This window comes from Oncorhynchus gorbuscha, linkage group LG16 (genome assembly GCF_021184085.1).
Source record: "Oncorhynchus gorbuscha isolate QuinsamMale2020 ecotype Even-year linkage group LG16, OgorEven_v1.0, whole genome shotgun sequence".
NCBI lineage: Eukaryota > Metazoa > Chordata > Actinopteri > Salmoniformes > Salmonidae > Oncorhynchus > Oncorhynchus gorbuscha.
The window spans coordinates 65529719-65550006 of NC_060188.1; the positions used below are offsets into that span (position 1 = coordinate 65529719).

Consider the following 20288-nt stretch of genomic DNA (forward strand, 5'->3'; position numbering starts at 1 on the left):
TAACAGGTGGCAGACAATGTGGGAAAGGCTTGTGAACTATATTGCCATTGTATCAGAGAGAAGGAGGAGCAGCATTCAAAACGCTATGACGAAATGTGATATAAACCAATGTACGTTGTATTATGATCAGTGCTATTGATAGATTTTGAGACTTAGCTCTGTCCATTTTATGCAAATAAGTTTCTTAGAAATGGGCAGAGTGTTTTAATTGGTTGATGAACATATAGGAATTAAATTCCTTTAACAGTATATTATAAACATGCTCAGAAATGGAAAGGCATGTGCATGTACAGCATAAACAGCCCTAAGAATAACCAACAAGCTTGCCCATGTCCTAATTACATACTCAAAGGATAGTGATTAGAGCTGCAATTACTGCTTTTTTAACACAAGAACAAAGAAAATACAGTATACCATAACAAGAAAGGCAAAAGCCAAATAAATATATTTATCTACAGTGAGCGGTAGCTACCTTCTATGAGGAAAGGCTTCTTGTCGTTGATGTACATGAGGCAGTAGGCGCTGGCGTTACGGTAGCCTCCGAACGAGTCCCTGACCAGCTCCTCCCAGGAGGATTTGGTGACCGAGATGTCATTGTACTTCATCCAGCGCTGCTGGTGGGGGTCGTAGATGTAGGCCCAGTAATGGCCAGCGTTAGCCTGGCCCTCGTGCACCAGCACCGCATGCAGCCGGAACGGAACCTGGTAGCCAGCAGGGGGGGGTGACCAGAAACCCAATGCAATCACCTGACTTGTGTTAACTCAATGTGTGTTAAATGTGAGTGCTCTCAAATCAAGACAATAACACCTCCATTTGGTGTTTAAGTATTATAGCCAGTGAATTATTATTTTTTTTTTTTAAAGGTGGTTCCTCGGGTTTAGGCAGGGCATCTCTTACCTGCATCATGGACTTGTCAGAATACATCAGCTCGATGGTTCTGTGGATTCTGGATATGCTGCCCTGAAGATCTGGAGAAGCAAAATCAACCCATCATTAGAATGAAGATATTTGTGTGCTTGAGAGCATATGAGACAGATAGAGGTAAACAAGACCTCGTACCATGGGTGTCGTTCTCCACCTCACTCCTCCAGCGGTGCAGGCAGCCCTCCAGCACCCGGAGCTCCTCCTCAGTGATGTGGCGTGGGGCTGGGTGCATGGGCAGGTCAGGGGGCAGTCGGGACTGGGTGAAGGGCTTGTGGATGGGCACCCTCTGCTGGGTGGAGGGAGCTTGGGTGGGGGCGGGGGACAAACCCTCTGGAAGGGTGCAGGAGGGACCCTGTTCGGCTGTGCTGTAATGTCAGGTGCAGACGAGTGTGAAGTTAAAACCACAACTCTGTACTTCTGAATCCAACTTATTTAACAGTTCAATCAGACAGAATTACTGGGGGAAAAAAGGTATCAGAAACATGTACACTTAAATCCTAACACAAGGAGCAGTTGTAGCTGCATGGTGTTGCATGACTTGCCTTAGAGCAGGCAGCAGCTGCCCCGTTGTGCCACCGGGTGGTGCTGACGTGTCGATGTCCTCCAAGGGAGAGGTGCAGACTGGCTTACTGGAGGCAAACTCCATGGCGTACTGCAGGACATCTGCCAGAGGAAACCTCTTGGGACCAGAGCCATAGCTCAGATACCTGGGAGAGAGAGAGAGTGAGGGAAGAGAGAGGATGAAAGACTAAAGTGAAAGAGCCTCTACAAACACCATAACATGCATTACAAAAGTATGAAATTCTGAACAGAATGTGACTGCTGGGGACATGTTGTACATACCAACAATGCCAGAAATAGAAATCAGCTGTTAATGATTACACTGTTCTGTTTTGTCTCCAGGAGTGGGTATTGTATTGTTGCTATGACTGTTGCTAGGGAATGACCAGTCATTTTGATAGTTTATCAACGTAAGAAAGTAAACAGAGGTGTGTGTGTGTGTGTGTGTGTGTGTGTGTGTATACACGTGTTAGGGCTGGGCGATATGATCAAAATATCTCATATTTTTGATGGTATATAATGTCTCTGAATAACATTTCTAAATATGCTGAATGGGTAGTGGTTTTCTCCATATGCTCAACCAAACTTTCACAAAAAATAATAGGAGGACAAAACTGACCGTCTTATTTATGGAACATTACATAGGAATCGAAATCTGGTACTCAACCAATGGTTACCATTTACAGTTATTTGTTCCATTCAAGAATTTTTATAAAACTTCTTAATGTCCTTCATCATGCACACTAATAATTTGATATTAAAACGGATTATGACAGTAGGAGGACACTGGGCCAATTGTACGCCACCCTATAGGACTCCCGATCACGGCCGGTTGTGAAACAGCCCGGGATTGAACCCGGGTCTGTAGTGACATCTTAGACCACTGTGGCACTTGGGAGGCCCAAAATCATATTAACATTTTAAACAAACTATATTAAATCTGACTATCCACAATAATTGCATTAGTGTGAGCATGTAACCGTACACAGTGTCACGTTTTATTTAGTCTTAGTATGCCTCCATTTCATTTTAAAAAAACATTACATTTATGGAGAATAATTATTCTCCTCTATATTTTTGGCTTCAATTGCAGTTCTTACTTTTGTCGCTAGAGGTAGTTGGACGATTTCTAGGGATCTATTTGACAAGCTTGCCCTCCTGAAGTTGTTGACTTGTTGTGCTAGAAAGTTAGCTAGCAGTTTTCTTACTATAAAAATGGTTGAGCGCCATTTTTGTCAGTAAGGAATTATTTTAATGTAAGAAATCAAACATTAAAATACCCTTGTAGAAGGTAAAGTGAAAACCCAAACCGGTCTGTCAATAAATAGTTATATAATTCTTTATGGTTTACCCCCCCCCCCCCCCCACACGTGTGTGTGTGTGTGTGTGTGTGTGTGACAGCATAGCTCAGTTTACTGTACCTCTCCAGACGCTGTTGAAGTAAAGTCAGTTGCTCTTTCAGTCTCCTGATCTCCTCTCGTTTAATCCTGGTGATCTCTCGGTTCCTGTCCATATACCTGACGAAATACAACAGAAATCATACAAGTTTATAAATTCCTCTCCTGAACTGAAATACCTTCTCAATAGAAAATCTCCATTGAATGTGTTTTTTAAGCCAGGAATATGCTTAATCTGGGTCAGAGAAAAAGGCCCTAAACACACAACTTTTTTTTTTGATATACAAGTTGAATGACATTTTCCTTACCTGTCCATGTACAGCATGGAGGGGAACTCCAGCTTGTTGTGGATCTTCTCAGGTCGACCCAGGGCTTGGTTGAACTCAAATCTCGACAGTTCAAAGGTCAAGACAGGAGGAAGTTCGGTAAACCAGTGCTGATGGGGAAATACCAAATATGTCATTATAATTTAGTTCCCGTTTTCTAAAATAGGTCATATGAGTCATTGGTTTTCCATAAACACCACATTTTAGAATGTTTTAATTGGACCCTTCTTAATGAGTAGTCTTGAGTAGCGTGTTTAGAAATCATTCCTACATGACTCGCCTGTCCCACTAATATTGTTGTGTCTCCAGTCTATTATTTATGTCCAAGCAGACATAAATAATGGTATATACACTGTGTACAAAACATTAGGAACACTTGCTCTTTCCATGACAGACTGACCAGGTGAAAGCTATGATCCCTTACACCTGTTAAGTCCACTTCAATCATTGTAGATGAAGGGGAGGAGACGGCTTAAAAGATTTTTAAGCCTCGAGACAATTGAGAAAACGGGCTGCGGTCCAAACACATTTTTACCCCCTCAGCCCTTACGCTATCCACTTTCCCTCGGGGGAATCCCCATCGAAACCAGATACCGTTTGACTGCCATCTTAAGAGGTCCAATTCACTAACTTTGCCTCCTCGGCCATCAATTTAGCTCGAGGAAGCAAGTGAACAACTTTTCACTTGCAGGGTTGATATGACTCACAATTCAATGCAAACTTTAGTCACATGTCAAACTCTGGTGGCCGTGAAGTTTCGGCATGTCATAAAAAAGTATGAAGCTAGCTTGCTAAAACATATACACTAGTGATGCACTGAAATTTCATTTTTGGCCGAGAGCGATATCTGATATTTTCCTTGCCAAAAAAACGATACCCGATATTTAAACTTCTAGTGGCCTTTTAAGCATTACACACACACACACACACACACACACACACACACACACACACACACACACACACACACACACACACACACACACACACACTGCATCTCAGTGCAAGAGGAGTCACTACAGTCCCTGGTTCGAATCCAGGCTGTATCACATCCAGCCATGATTGGGAGTCTCATAGGGCAGCGTACAATTGGCCCAGCGTCGTCCGGGTCGTCATTGTAAATAAGAATTTGTTCTTAACCGACTTGCCTAGTTAAATAAAGGTTACACACGTAAATGTCAGCAAAATAACTTTGTGTGTGTGTGTGTGTATGTCCCCTTTACCAGTAAAACATAATCAAAACCCATTTCTTTCACTTATTTGCTGTGCTGTTTCATTGTTCATTTGTTCAGTCGGATTTCTATGGAACGCTATTTGGGTCTTTGCGTGTCAAAAAAAAAAGATGCACGTCAAACAACACTATTTGACGTGTCAAATAAGCTTGTTGACCAATCAGGACCTGAATATAACTGTACTTCAAATAATAATTTAATGCGTTGATACATTTTTTACATAGTTATTACACAATCACTCGTATTTCATATGTCACAAAGATTCATCGATACGTACGCTATGATGCTGGTAAAGTTGTTTAGCGCACCTACAGTGCTGGTCATATAAAAAGCTAGGTAGCTCATGGATGCAAACTAGTTCTTCACCAAAAACATAGCAAAACGACAAAGTTTCATTAGTTATAGTTAGCTAGCTAACTATATTGCTAGGTGTCACCTAAAATAACCCTAATTTATAAGACAGTTCTTATTTGATTAATGGTGGTCAGACCCATCTATGTGAAGCTTGCCACAATAAGGATTAGCCATAGTAGTTGGCTTTGCGCTTAGCCTTCAAAATTAAAGTACTACTATTTGTATTCATTTGCATCACTGTCAATAACCTACTTTTATTTTGAAGGCAAACTGCAAATTCCACTATTGTGCCTAATCCTTATAATCCGGGCTGGTCGAGCTTCACTAGCCAGATGAAGCTAGCTGGCTGCTTATAACGTTAACTTTGGGCAACAGGGTTAAGTAGCTGGCTAGCTATTTATTTTCATGAACTGCAATTCAATAGGTGCACAACAAGTGGCTACCTAGCTAATACTTACAAGGATTCCTAAATCATTGCTAAGAATAATGAAAATGACTGCAGTTTTTACTGGTCATTGTTTTCAGGCTGGTTGTATTGGTGCTAGCTAGGTAGCAAGTTAAAGCTAGCTACCCCAGATGTTGGGGGTCGAAAAAATTAGGCTTTTTACCAACGCGCTATTGTAAACACATTGTTCGTGGCTGGTGTTTGCAGACTTTTTTGTACAGCTTTGACAGTGCTACTGTATCTTTTTTGACACACAAAAAAGAACCAAACGGAGTTCCATAGTATGTATGTCATGAAGCTAATGGCAGTGACGCTATTACTGTGTAACTCCGGTAGGGCAACATCATCGGAAAAATACACTTGGTAGTGTGTACCAGTGCTCGATCAGTCGGCGAAAGCCAACATCACCCAGGACAGAGAACGATTGATTGTCAAGGGCAATGAATTCTATTATCTTGGCTTTAATGGATTTCGACTTTGAGTTGTCAAAGGACTGCTCAACTTGTTGACTGCTCGATCCACACAGCAGACATTGTGGGCTAGGTTAGAATGCTGTGTTGCACATGTAGCGCAACATTTTACGTGGCGTCTTTACATCCTACATCATATAGGTATGCACGGTGGCTTTGGCATCGGCGTTAAACTAGACATCGGGCCGATAGCGATGTTGGCATTTTTACCTAATATCGTCCGATTCCGATATTTTCACCGATATATCGTGCATCCCTAACACACACAATTACTTGTTGGTACACTTACAGCTCATTGAAACAATTCCTTCTGAAAAGCGATGAAATTAAAAGCTATTTTGTCATGTATACTTGCATGCCTTTGGTATGTCAAAAAAGAAATCAAAGAAGCTGTGAAAAGACTGAGATGGCCGCCTCGCTTCGCGTTCCTAGGAAACTATGCAGTTTTTTTTTTTTTTACGTGTTATTTCTTACATTAGTACCCCAGGTCATCTTAGGTTTCATTACATACAGTCGAGAAGAACTACTGAATATAAGATCAGCGTCAACTCACCATCAGTACGACCAAGAATATGTTTTCCGCGACGCGGATCCTGTGTTCTGCCTTACAAACAGGACAACGGAATGGATCGCATGCAGCGACCCAAGGAAACGACTCCAAAAAAGAGGGAAACGCGGCGGTGTTCTGGTCAGACTCCGAAAAAGGGCACATCGCGCACCACTTCCCAGTATTCTTCTTGCCAATGTCCAGTCTCTCGACAACAAGGTTGATGAAATCCGAGCAAGGGTGGCATTCCAGAGGGACATCAGAGACTGCAACGTTCTTTGCTTTACGGAGACATGGCTTACTGGGAAAACGCTATCCAGGGCGGTGCAGCCAACGGGTTTCTCCACGCATCGCGCGGACAGAAACAAACATCTCTCTGGTAAGAAGAGTGGCGGGGGCGTATGCCTCATGACTAACGGGACATGGTGTGATGAAGGAAACATACAGGAACTCAAATCCTTCTGTTCACCTGATTTAGAATTCCTCACAATCAAATGTAGACCGCATTATCTTCCAAGAGAATTCTCTTCGATTATAATCACAGCCGTATATATCCCCCAAGCAGACACATCGATGGCTCTGAACAAACTTTATTTAACTCTTTGCAAACTGGAAAACATTTATCCGGAGGCTGCATTCATTGTAGCTGGGGATTTTAACAAAGCCAATCTGAAAACAAGACTCCCTAAATTTTATCAGCATATCGATTGCGCAACCAGGGGTGGTAAAACCTTGGATCATTGTTACTCTAACTTCCGCAACGCATATAAGGCCCTGCCCCGCCCCCCTTTCGGAAAAGCTGACCACGACTCCATTTTGCTGATCCCTGCCTACAGGCAGAAATTAAAACAAGAGGCTCCCACGCTGAGGTCTGTCCAACGCTGGTCAGACCAAGCTGACTCTACACTCCAAGACTGCTTCCATCACGTGGACTGGGACATGTTTCGTATTGCGTCAGATGGGAATATTGACGAATACGCTGATTCGGTGTGCGAGTTCATTAGAACGTGCGTCGAAGATGTCGTTCCCATAGCAACGATAAAAACATTTCCTAACCAGAAACCGTGGATTGATGGCAGCATTCGCGTGAAACTGAAAGCGCGAACCACTGCTTTTAATCAGGGCAAGGTGTCTGGCAACATGACTGAATACAAACAGTGCAGCTATTCCCTCCGTAAGGCTATTAAACAAGCTAAGCGTCAGTACAGAGACAAAGTGGAATCTCAATTCAATGGCTCAGACACAAGAGGCATGTGCCAGGGTCTACAGTCAATCACAAGATGACTCACGGACCAGGATGTCTTGCTCCCAGGCAGACTAAATTTTTTGCCCGCTTTGAGGACAATACAGTGCCACTGACACGGCCTGCAACGGAAACATGCGGTCTCTCCTTCACTGCAGCCGAGGTGAGTAAGACATTTAAACATGTTAACCCTCGCAAGGCTGCAGGCCCAGACGGCATCCCCAGCCGCGCCCTCAGAGCATGCGCAGACCAGCTGGCCGGTGTGTTTACGGACATATTCAATCAATCCCTATACCAGTCTGCTGTTCCCACATGCTTCAAGAGGGCCACCATTGTTCCTGTTCCCAAGAAAGCTAAGGTAACTGAGCTAAACGACTACCGCCCGTAGCACTCACTTCCGTCATCATGAAGTGCTTTGAGAGACTAGTCAAGGACCATATCACCTCCACCCTACCTGACACCCTAGACCCACTCCAATTTGCTTACCGCCCAAATAGGTCCACAGACGATGCAATCTCAACCACACTGCACACTGCCCTAACCCACCTGGACAAGAGGAATACCTATGTGAGAATGCTGTTCATCGACTACAGCTCGGCATTCAACACCATAGTACCCTCCAAGCTCGTCATCAAGCTCGAGACCCTGGGTCTCGACCCCGCCCTGTGCAACTGGGTACTGGACTTCCTGACGGGCCGCCCCCAGGTGGTGAGGGTAGGCAACAACATCTCCTCCCCGCTGATCCTCAATACGGGGCCCCACAAGGGTGCGTTCTGAGCCCTCTCCTGTACTCCCTGTTCACCCACGACTGCGTGGCCACGCACGCCTCCAACTCAATCATCAAGTTTGCGGACGACACAACAGTGGTAGGCTTGATTACCAACAACGACGAGACGGCCTACAGGGAGGAGGTGAGGGCCCTCGGAGTGTGGTGTCAGGAAAATAACCTCACACTCAACGTCAACAAAACTAAGGAGATGATTGTGGACTTCAGGAAACAGCAGAGGGAACACCCCCTATCCACATCGATGGAACAGTAGTGGAGAGGGTAGCTAGTTTTAAGTTCCTCGGCATACACATCACAGACAAACTGAATTGGTCCACTCACACTGACAGCGTCGTGAAGAAGGCGCAGCAGCGCCTATTCAACCTCAGGAGGCTGAAGAAATTCGGCTTGTCACCAAAAGCACTCACAAACTTCTACAGATGCACAATCGAGAGCATCCTGGCGGGCTGTATCACCGCCTGGTACGGCAACTGCTCCGCCCTCAACCGTAAGGCTCTCCAGAGGGTAGTGAGGACTGCACAACGCATCACCGGGGGCAAACTACCTGCCCTCCAGGACACCTACACCACCCGTTGTTACAGGAAGGCCATAAAGATCATCAAGGACATCAACCACCCGAACCACTGCCTGTTCACCCCGCTATCATCCAGAAGGCGAGGTCAGTACAGGTGCATCAAAGCTGGGACCGAGAGACTGAAAAACAGCTTCTATCTCAAGGCCATCAGACTGTTAAACAGCCACCACTAACACTGAGTGGCTGATGCCAACACACTGTCATTGACACTGACCCAACTCCAGCCATTTTAATAATGGGAATTGATGGGAAATGATGTAAATATATCACTAGCCACTTTAAACAATGCTACCTTATATAATGTTACTTACCCTACATTATTCATCTCATATGCATATGTATATACTGTACTCTACATCATCGACTGCATCCTTATGTAACACATGTATCACTAGCCACTTTAACTATGCCACTTTGTTTACTTTGTCTACACACTCATCTCATATGTATATACTGTACTCGATACCATCTACTGTATGCTGCTCTGTACTCATTCCATCACTCATTCAGTGGGACAGTCACTTAACAATAGTGCATCTAAAACTTAGGGGGTATATCCGTGAGGGAGTTTGTTCCACCATTGGGGGCCAGGGCAGCGAACAGTTTTGACTGGGCTGAGCGGGAGCTGTACTTCCTCAGTGGTAGGGAGGCGAGCAGGCCAGAGGTGGATGAACGCAGTGCCCTTGTTTGAGTGTAGGGCCTGATCAGAGCCATGTTCCTCAACTATCCCCTTGGATGAGTTGAAGGGGTTTAATGGCACAGGCAGGGAGCCCACTGTGTATAGAGACAGTAGTTTTGGAATTGTTAGTTAGATTACTTGTTGGTTATCACTGCATTGTCGGAACTAGAAGCACAAGCATTTCGCTACACTCGCATTAACATCTGCTAACCATGTGTATGTGACAAATAAAATTTGATTTGATTTGAAGAGATTAATTATTGCTTATTGCTTATTTTACAAAGATAGTCGAAAATGGCCTGGACACATTTGTTGGTACCCCTTAGAAAAGATAATAAATAATTGGAATAGTGATATTTCAAACTAATTAATTTTCTTTAATTAGTATCACACGTCTCCAATCTTGTAATCAGTCATTCAGCCTATTTAAATGGAGTAAAGTAGTCACTGTGCTGTTTGGTATCATTGTGTGCACCACACTGAACATGGACCAGAGTAAAGTAGTCACTGTGCTGCTTGGCATCATTGTGTGCACCACACTGAACATGGACCAGAGTAAAGTAGTCACTGAGCTGTTTGGTATCATTGTGGTCACCACACTGAACATGGACCAGAGAAAGCTAAGGAGAGATTTGTCTGAGGAGATCAGAAAGACAATAATAGACAAGCATGGTAAAGATAAAGGCTACAAGACCATCTCCAAGCAGCTTGATGTTCCTGTGACAACAGTTGCAAATATTATTAAGAAGTTTAAGGTCCATGGAACTGTAACTAACCTCCCTGGGTGTAGCAACAAGAGGCAAATCGACCCCAGATTGAACAGAAGGATAGTGCAAATGGTAGAAAAAGAACTAAGCATAACTGCCAATGAGATACAAGCTGAACTCCAAGGTGAAGGTTCGTCAGTCTCTGATCGCATAATTTGTCACTTTGAGCGAAAGTGGGCTCCATGGAAGAAGACCCAGGAGGAAAAACATTAAAAAGCCAGACTGGAATTTGCTAAAATCCATATTGACAAGCCACAATCCTTCTGGGAGAATGTCCTTTGAACAGATGAGTTAAAACTGGATCTTTTTGGCAAGTCACATCAGCTCTATGTTCACAGACAAAAAAAATTAAGATTCCCAAAAAAGAACACCATACCCACAGTGAAACATGGAGGAGACTCAGTTATGTTTGGGGGCCACTTTGCTGCACCTGGCACAGGGTGCCATGAATCTTTGCAGGGCACAATGAAATCTCAAAACTACCAAGGCATTCTGGAGAGAAATGTACTGCCCAGTGTCAGAAAGCTCTGGCTCAGTAGCAGGTCATGGGTCCTCCAACAGGATAATGACGCAAAACACACAGCTAAAACGCACCCAAGAATGGATGAGAACAAAATATTGGACTATTCTGAAGTGGCCTTCGATGAGTCCTGATCTGCATCCTATCGAACATCTATGGAAAGAGCTGAAACTTGCAGTCTGGAGAAGGCACCCATCAAACCTGAGACAGCCGGGGCAGTTTTCTCAGGAAGAGTGGGCCAAACTATTTACATTTACATTTAAGTCATTTAGCAGACGCTCTTATCCAGAGCGACTTACTATCTGTTAACAGGTGCAGAACAACAGAAAATGTTTGATTGAGGTGATTGCCTCAAAATGTGGTGCAACAATATTAGGTTAAGGGTTCCATTATTTTTGTCCATGCCATTTTAATTTGTTTCTTTATTTACAACATTATGTTGAATAAAAAAAAATCTTAGTCTGATTTCTATTACAATCTGTAATAAAAAAAATTAAGAGAAAATTGTACATTCTTTGTTTTTTGTGGAGGGGCACCAACAAATTTGAGCGTCCGTCCATATATAAACTCAGCAAAAAAAAAAAGAAACGTCCTTTTCAGGACCCTGTCTTTCAAAGATGGATTTTTACTTCACAGATCTGTATGGTAAAGGGTTTAAAGACTGTTTCCCATATTTGTTCAATGAACCATAAAACAATTAATGAGCATGCACCTGTGGAACAGTCGTTAAGACACTAACAGCTTACAGACAGTAGGCAGTTAAGGTTACAGTTATGAAAAATTTGGACACTAGAGGCCTTTCTACAGACTCTGAAAAACACCAAGAAAGATGCCCAGGGTCCCTGGTCATCTGCGTGAATGTGCCTTAGGCATGCTGCAAGGAGGCATGAGGACTGCACATGTGGCCAGAGCAATAACTTGCAATGTCCGTACTGTGAGACAGCTAAGACAGTGCTACAGGGAGACAGGACGGACAGCTGACCGTCCTCGCAGTGGCAGACCACGTGTAACAACACCTGCACAGGACCGGTACATCCGAACATCACACCTGCGGGACAGATACAGTATGGCAACAATAGCTCCCAGAGTTACACCAGGAATACACAATCCCTCCATCAGTGCTCAGACGGTCTTCGATAAGCTGAGAGAGACTGGACTGAGGGCTTGTAGGCCTGTTGTAAGGCAGGTCCTCACCAGACATCACCGGCAACAACGTCACCTATGGGCACAAACCCGTCGCTGGACCAGACAGGACTGGCTAATAGTGCTCTTCACTGACGAGTCACAGTTTTGTCTCACCAGGGGTGATGGTCGGATTCGTGTTTATCGTCGAAGGAATGAGCGTTACACCGAGGCCTGTACTCTGGAGTGGGATCGATTTGGAGGTGGAGGGTCCGTCATGGTCTGGGACGGTGTGTCACAGCATCATCAGACTGAGCTTGTTGTCATTGCAGGCAATCTCGTTACAGGAAGACATCCTCCTCTCTCATGTGGTACCCTTCCTGCAGGCTCATCCTGACATGACCCTCCAGCATGACAATGCCACCAGCCATACTGCTCATTCTGTGCGTGATTTCATGCAAGACAGGAATGTCAGTGTTCTTTCAGGGCCAGCAAAGAGCCCGGATCTCAGTCTCATTGAGCACATCTGGGACCTGTTGGATCAGAGGGCTTGGGCCATTCCCCCCAGAAATGTCCTGGAAATTGCAGGTGCCTTGGTGGAACATCTCACAGCAAGAACTGGCAAACCTGGTGAGCAGTCCATGAGGAGGAAATGCACTGCAGTACTTAATGCAGCTGGTGGCCACACCAGATACTGACTGTTTCTTTTTATTTTGACCCCCCCCCCCTTCGTTCAGGGACACATTATTAAATTTCTGTTAGTCACGTCTATGGAACTTGTTCAGTTTATGTCTCAGTTGTAAAATATTTGTATGAACATAAGATTCAACACGTTAAGTTTGCTGAAAACAAACGCAGTTGATAGTGAGATGTGTCATGCCTTGGTCATTGTATTTTGTGTTTTCGTTATATATTTGTTCAGGCCAGGGTGTGACATGGGTTTATTGTGTTGTCGTATTGGGTTTTTTGTAGGCATTGGGATTGTGGTTGATTAGGGGTGTGTCTAGTTTGAGAACTGCCTCAGGCAGCCAAGCCTAATCAGAGTCAGGTGATTCTTGTTGTCTCTGATGGGGAACAGTATTTAGGTAGCCTGGGTTTCACTGTGTATTCAAATCAAATCTTATTTGTCACATACACATGGTTAGCAGATGTTAATGCGAGTGTAGCGAAATGCTTGTGCTTCTAGTTCCGACAATGCAGTGATAAAACAAAGTAATCTAACTAACAATTCCAAAACTACTGTCTTATACACAGTGTAAGGGGATAAGGAATATGTACATAAGGATATATGAATGAGTGATGGTACAGAGCGGCATACAGTAGATGGTATCGAGTACAGTATATACATATGAGATGAGTGTGTAGACAAAGTAAACAAAGTGGCATAGTTAAAGTGGCTAGTGATACATGTATTACATAAGGATGCAGTCGATGATGTAGAGTACAGTATATACATATGCATATGAGATGAATAATGTAGGGTATCAAATCAAATCAAATTTTATTTGTCACATACACATGGTTAGCAGATGTTAATGCGAGTGTAGCGAAATGCTTGTGCTTCTAGTTCCGACAATGCAGTGATAACCAACAAGTAATCTAACTAACAATTCCAAAACTACTGTCTTATACACAGTGTAAGGGGATAAGGAACATGTACATAAGGATATATGAATGAGTGATGGTACAGAGCAGCATACAGTAGATGGTATCGAGTACAGTATATACATATGAGATGAGTGTGTAGACAAAGTAAACAAAGTGGCATAGTTAAAGTGGCTAGTGATACATGTGTTACATAAGGATGCAGTCGATGTTGTAGAGTACAGTATATACATATGCATATGAGATTAATAATGTAGGGTAAGTAACATTATATAAGGTAGCATTGTTTAAAGTGGCTAGTGATATATTTACATCATTTCCCATCAATTTCCATTATTAAAATGGCTGGAGTTGGGTCAGTGTCAATGACAGTGTGTTGGCAGCAGCCACTCAATGTTAGTGGTGGCTATTTAACAGTCTGATGGCCTTGAGATAGAAGCTGTTTTTCAGTCTCTCGGTCCCAGCTTTGATGCACCTGTACTGACCTCGCCTTCTGGATGATAGCGGGGTGAACAGGCAGTGGTTCGGGTGGTTGATGTCCTTGATGATCTTTATGGCCTTCCTGTAACAACGGGTGGTGTAGGTGTCCTGGAGGGCAGGTAGTTTGCCCCCGGTGATGCGTTGTGCAGTCCTCACTACCCTCTGGAGAGCCTTACGGTTGAGGGCGGAGCAGTTGCCGTACCAGGCGGTGATACAGCCCGCCAGGATGCTCTCGATTGTGCATCTGTAGAAGTTTGTGAGTGCTTTTGGTGACAAGCCGAATTTCTTCAGCCTCCTGAGGTTGAATAGGCGCTGCTGCGCCTTCTTCACGACGCTGTCAGTGTGAGTGGACCAATTCAGTTTGTCTGTGATGTGTATGCCGAGGAACTTAAAACTAGCTACCCTCTCCACTACTGTTCCATCGATGTGGATAGGGGGGTGTTCCCTCTGCTGTTTCCTGAAGTCCACAATCATCTCCTTAGTTTTGTTGACGTTGAGTGTGAGGTTATTTTCCTGACACCACACTCCAGGGCCCTCACCTCCTCCCTGTAGGCCGTCTCGTCGTTGTTGGTAATCAAGCCTACCACTGTTGTGTCGTCCGCAAACTTGATGATTGAGTTGGAGGCGTGCGTGGCCACGCAGTCGTGGGTGAACAGGGAGTACAGGAGAGGGCTCAGAACGCACCCTTGTGGGGCCCCGTGTTGAGGATCAGCGGGGAGGAGATGTTGTTGCCTACCCTCACCACCTGGGGGCGGCCCGTCAGGAAGTCCAGTACCCAGTTGCACAGGGCGGGGTCGAGACCCAGGGTCTCGAGCTTGATGACGAGCTTGGAGGGTACTATGGTGTTGAATGCCGAGCTGTAGTCGATGAACAGCATTCTCACATAGGTATTCCTCTTGTCCAGGTGGGTTAGGGCAGTGTGCAGTGTGGTTGAGATTGCATCGTCTGTGGACCTATTTGGGCGGTAAGCAAATTGGAGTGGGTCTAGGGTGTCAGGTAGGGTGGAGGTGATATGGTCCTTGACTAGTCTCTCAAAGCACTTCATGATGACGGAAGTGAGTGCTACGGGGCGGTAGTCGTTTAGCTCAGTTACCTTAGCTTTCTTGGGAACAGGAACAATGGTGGCCCTCTTGAAGCATGTGGGAACAGCAGACTGGTATAGGGATTGATTGAATATGTCCGTAAACACACCGGCCAGCTGGTCTGCGCATGCTCGGAGGGCGCGGCTGGGGATGCCGTCTGGGCCTGCAGCCTTGCGAGGGTTAACACGTTTAAATGTCTTACTCACCTCGGCTGCAGTGAAGGAGAGACTGCATGTTTCCGTTGCAGGCCGTGTCAGTGGCACTGTATTGTCCTCAAAGCGGGCAAAAGTTATTTAGTCTGCCTGGGAGCAAGACATCCTGGTCCGTGACTGGGCTGGATTTCATCTTGTAGTCCGTGATTGACTGTAGACCCTGCCACATGCCTCTTGTGTCTGAGCCATTGAATTGAGATTCCACTTTGTCTCTGTACTGACGCTAGCTTGTTTGATAGCCTTACGGAGGAATAGCTGCACTGTTTGTATTCAGTCATGTTGCCAGACACCTTGCCCTGATTAAAAGCAGTGGTTCGCGCTTTCAGTTTCACGCGAATGCTGCCATCAATCCACGGTTTCTGGTTAGGGAATGTTGTTATCGTTGCTATGGGAACAACATCTTCGACGCACGTTCTAATGAACTCGCACACCGAATCAGCGTATTCGTCAATATTCCCATCTGACGCAATACGAAACATGTCCCAGTCCACGTGATGGAAGCAGTCTTGGAGTGTAGAGTCAGCTTGGTCTGACCAGCGTTGGACAGACCTCAGCGTGGGAGCCTCTTGTTTTAATTTCTGTCTGTAGGCAGGGATCAGCAAAATGGAGTCGTGGTCAGCTTTTCCGAAAGGGGGGCGGGGCAGGGCCTTATATGCGTCGCGGAAGTTAGAGTAACAATGATCCAAGGTTTTACCACCCCTGGTTGCGCAATCGATATGCTGATAAAATTTAGGGAGTCTTGTTTTCAGATTGGCTTTGTTAAAATCCCCAGCTACAATGAATGCAGCCTCCGGATAAATGTTTTCCAGTTTGCAAAGAGTTAAATAAAGTTCGTTCAGAGCCATCGATGTGTCTGCTTGGGGGGGATATATACGGCTGTGATTATAATCGAAGAGAATTCTCTTGGAAGATAATGCGGTCTACATTTGATTGTGAGGAATTCTAAATCAGGTGAACAGAAGGATTTGAGTTCCTGTATGTTTCCTTCATCACACCATGTCCCGTTAGTCATGAGGCATACGTCCCCTCCACTCTTCTTACCAGATAGATGTTTGTTTCTGTCGGCGCGATGCGTGGAGAAACCCGTTGGCTGTACCGCCCTGGATAGCGTTTTCCCAGTAAGCCATGTCTCCGTAAAGCAGAGAACGTTGCAGTCTCTGATGTCCCTCTGGAATGCCACCCTTGCTCGGATTTCATCAACCTTGTTGTCGAGAGACTGGACATTGGCAAGAAGAATACTGGGAAGTGGTGCGCGATGTGCCCTTTTTCGGAGTCTGACCAGAACACCGCCGCGTTTCCTCTTTTTCGGAGTCGTTTCCTTGGGTCGCTGCATGCGATCCATTCCGTTGTCCTGTTTGTAAGGCAGAACACAGGATCGCGTCGGAAAACATATTCTTGGTCGTACTGATGGTGAGTTGACGCTGATCTTATATTCAGTAGTTCTTCTCGACTGTATGTAATGAAACCTAAGATGACCTGGGGTACTAATGTAAGAAATAACACGTAAAAAAACAAAAAACTGCATAGTTTCCTAGGAACGCGAAGCCAGGCGGCCATCTCAGTCGGCGCCGGTAAGTAACATTATATAAGGTAGCATTGTTTAAAGTGGCTAGTGATATATTTACATCATTTCCCATTATTAAAGTGGCTGGAGTTGGGTCAGTGTCAATGACAGTGTGTTGGCAGCAGCCACTCAATGTTAGTGGTGGCTGTTTAACAGTCTGATGGCCTTGAGATAGAAGCTGTTTTTCAGTCTCTCGGTCCCAGCTTTGATGCACCTGTACTGACCTCGCCTTCTGGATGATAGCGGGGTGAACAGGCAGTGGTTCGGGTGGTTGATGTCCTTGATGATCTTTATGGCCTTCCTGTAACATCGGGTGGTGTAGGTCTCCTGGAGGGCAGGTAGTTTGCCCCCGGTGATGCGTTGTGCAGTCCTCACTACCCTCTGGAGAGCCTTACGGTTGAGGGCTGAGCAGTTGCCGTACCAGGCGGTGATACAGCCCGCCAAGATGCTCTCGATTGTGCATCTGTAGAAGTTTGTGAGTGCTTTTGGTGACAAGCCGTATTTCGTGGGTGATTGTTCCTGTCTCTGTGTAGTGTTCACCGTTTGTTGTTTTTGTATTCATTAAGTTATTTCATGTATCGTCATTTGTTTCATTAAAGACATGAGTAACCACCACGCTGCATTTCGGTCCGACTCTCTTTCGACAAACGAACGCCGTTACAAGATGTTTCTTTTTTTGCTGAGTTTATATATTATTTATTTGGCAAATTGGCTTAGTCCCGTAGTGAAGAATCTATAAAACATTGCTAGATTCATAAGCATTTTTTGCAATTCTGAAATGTATTGGAATAAATATTACTAAACTATAAAGCTAGCTGGCCAGCTATGGGTAACTGTAGCTAGCTACCTGACAGGGGGGCTACCTAGCTATGTTAGCTTACTAGGTATATTAATAGCTTTAGGTTGGTTGTTTTTAAGCTCAACTTCAATATTTCCACCAAGGACCTTGCCTCTCCGATCATCACTCTCTCTCGCTTTGGCAAGGGACATTTAAGGTACACTCGGACGTGACGATGTAAAACAACATTCAAGGGCTGAGGGTTTAGGGCAGAGGGCTGTCTACTTTGAATTTGAAAGACAGCCATGGATTGTGTGTGTGTGCCATTCAGAGTGTGAATGGACAAGATTTAAGTGCCTTTGAACCTGGTATGGTAGTATGTGCCAGGCGCACCGATTTGAGTGTGTCAAGAACTGCAACACTGCTGGGTTTTTCACACTTGTGTATCAACAATGGTTCACCATCCAAAAGAAAGCCAGTCAACATTGAAGTCGGAAGTTTACATACATCTTAGCCAAATACATTTAAACTCAACTCAATTATTGACATTTAATCCAAGTAAAAATTCCCAGTCTTAGGATCACCACATTATTTAAAGAATGTGAAATGTCAGAATAATAGTAGAGAGAATAATTGAATTCAGATTTTATTTATTTTATCACATTCCCAGTGGGACAGAAGTTTACATGCGCTCAATTAGTATTTGGTAGCATTGCCTTTAAATTGTTTAACTTGGGTCAAACATTTAAGGGTAGCTTTCCACAAGCTTCCCACAATAAATTGAGTGAATTTTGGCACATTCCTCCTGACAGAGCTGGTGTAACTGAGCCAGGTTTGTCAGCCTCCTTGCTCGCACATGCATTTTCAGTTCTGCACACACATTTTCTATGGGATTGAGCTCAGGGCTTTGTGCTGGCCACTCCAATACCTTGACTTTGTTGTCCTTAAGCCATTTTGCCACAACTTTGGAAGTATGCTTGGGGTCATTGTCCATTTGAAAGACCCATTTGCGACAAGGTTTAACTTCCTGACTGATGTCTTGAGATGTTGCTTCAATATATCAACATAATTTTCTTACCTCGTGATGCCATGTATTTTGTGAAGTGCACCAGTCCTTCCTGCAGCAAAGCACCCCCACAACATGATGCTGCCACCTCCATGCTTCACGGTTGGGATGGTGTTCTTCGGCTTGCCAGCCTCCCCCTTTTTCCTCCGAACATAATGATGGTCATTATGGCCAAACAGTTCTGTTTCATCAGACCAGAGGACATTTCTCCAAAAAGTACGATTTTTGTCCCCATGTGCAATTGCAAACCGTAGTCTGGCTTTTTTTATGGCGATTTTTGATCAGTGGCTTCTTCCTTGCTGAGTGGTCTTTCATGGTCCCAAGGTGTTTATACTTGCATACTATTGTTTGTACAGATGAACGTGGTACCTTCAGGCGTTTGAAAATTGCTACCAAGGATGAACCAGACTTGTGGAGGTCTACAATTGTTTTTCTGAGGTCTTGGCGGATTTATTTAGATTTTCCCATGATGTCAAGCAGAGGCACTGAGTTTGAAGGTAGGCCTTGAAATACATCCACAGGTACACCTCCAACTGACTCAAATGATGTTAAGCTTCTAATGCCATTACATAAATTTCTGGAATTTTCAAAGCTGGTTAAAGACACAGTCAACATAGTGTAATGTAAACTTCTGACCCACTAGAATTGTGACCCACTTCTGACCCAATTGTGGGAAAAATTACTTGTGTAATACACAAAGTAGATGTCCTAACCGACTTGCCAAAACTATAGATTGTTAACAAGAAATTTGTGGAGTGGTTGAAAAACGAGTTTTAATGACTCCAACCTAAGTCTATGTAAACTTCTGATTCCAACTGTAAATAAAACTTTGTCACATGCGCTGAATACAACAAGTGTGTCTTTACTGTGAAATGCTTACTTACAAGCCCTTAACCAACAGTGCAGTTCAAGAAGAGTTAAGAAAATATTTACCAAGTAGACTAAAATAAAAAGTAATAATATAAAAAACACAATAACAACAACGAGGCTATATACAGGGGGCATGTAGGTGGAGATGAATTGACTATGCATAGATAATAAACAGCGAGTAGCAGCAGTGTACAAAACAAAGGGGGGGTCAATGTAAATAGTCTGGTGGCCATTTGATTAAATTGTTCAGCAGGCTTATGGCTTGGGAGTACAAGCTGTTAAGGAGCCTTTTGGTCCTAGACTTGGCGCTCCGGTACCGCTTGCCGTGCGGTAGCAGAGAAAACTGTCTATGACTTGGGTGACTGGAGTCTGACAATTTTTTAGGCTTTCCTCTGACACCGCCTATTATATTGGTCCTGGATGGCAGGAAGCTTGGCCCCAGTGATGTACTGGCCGTACACACTACCCTCTGTAGCGCCTTACGGTCAGATGCTGAGCAGTTGCCATACCAGGCGGTGTTGCAACCAGTCAGGATGCTCTCAATGGCGCAGCTGTAGAACTTTGAGGCTCTGGGGACCCATGCCAAATCTTTTCAGTCTCCTGGGGGGGAAAAGGTGTTGTCGAGCCCTCTTCACAACTGAACATGATAGTTCGTTGGTGATTTGGACACCAATGAACTTGAA

The 20288-nt window shown here is 44.5% G+C and overlaps 1 protein-coding gene across 9 annotated transcripts in view; it reads right to left on the reverse strand.

Annotated features, from left to right (window-relative positions):
- LOC123998730 (ubiquitin carboxyl-terminal hydrolase 25-like) overlaps positions 1-20288 on the reverse strand; it is a 56940-nt gene that overhangs the window by 17846 nt on the left and 18806 nt on the right. For all 9 annotated transcript variants that reach the window (XM_046303834.1, XM_046303832.1, XM_046303831.1 and 6 more), the window contains exons 11-16: positions 3191-3318; positions 2907-3002; positions 1467-1631; positions 1060-1289; positions 898-968; positions 473-701 (exon numbers count right to left, since the gene is read on the reverse strand). In XM_046303834.1, coding sequence (XP_046159790.1) covers positions 473-701; positions 898-968; positions 1060-1289; positions 1467-1631; positions 2907-3002; positions 3191-3318 — 919 coding nt within the window. The remainder of the gene's footprint in view (positions 1-472; positions 702-897; positions 969-1059; positions 1290-1466; positions 1632-2906; positions 3003-3190; positions 3319-20288) is intronic.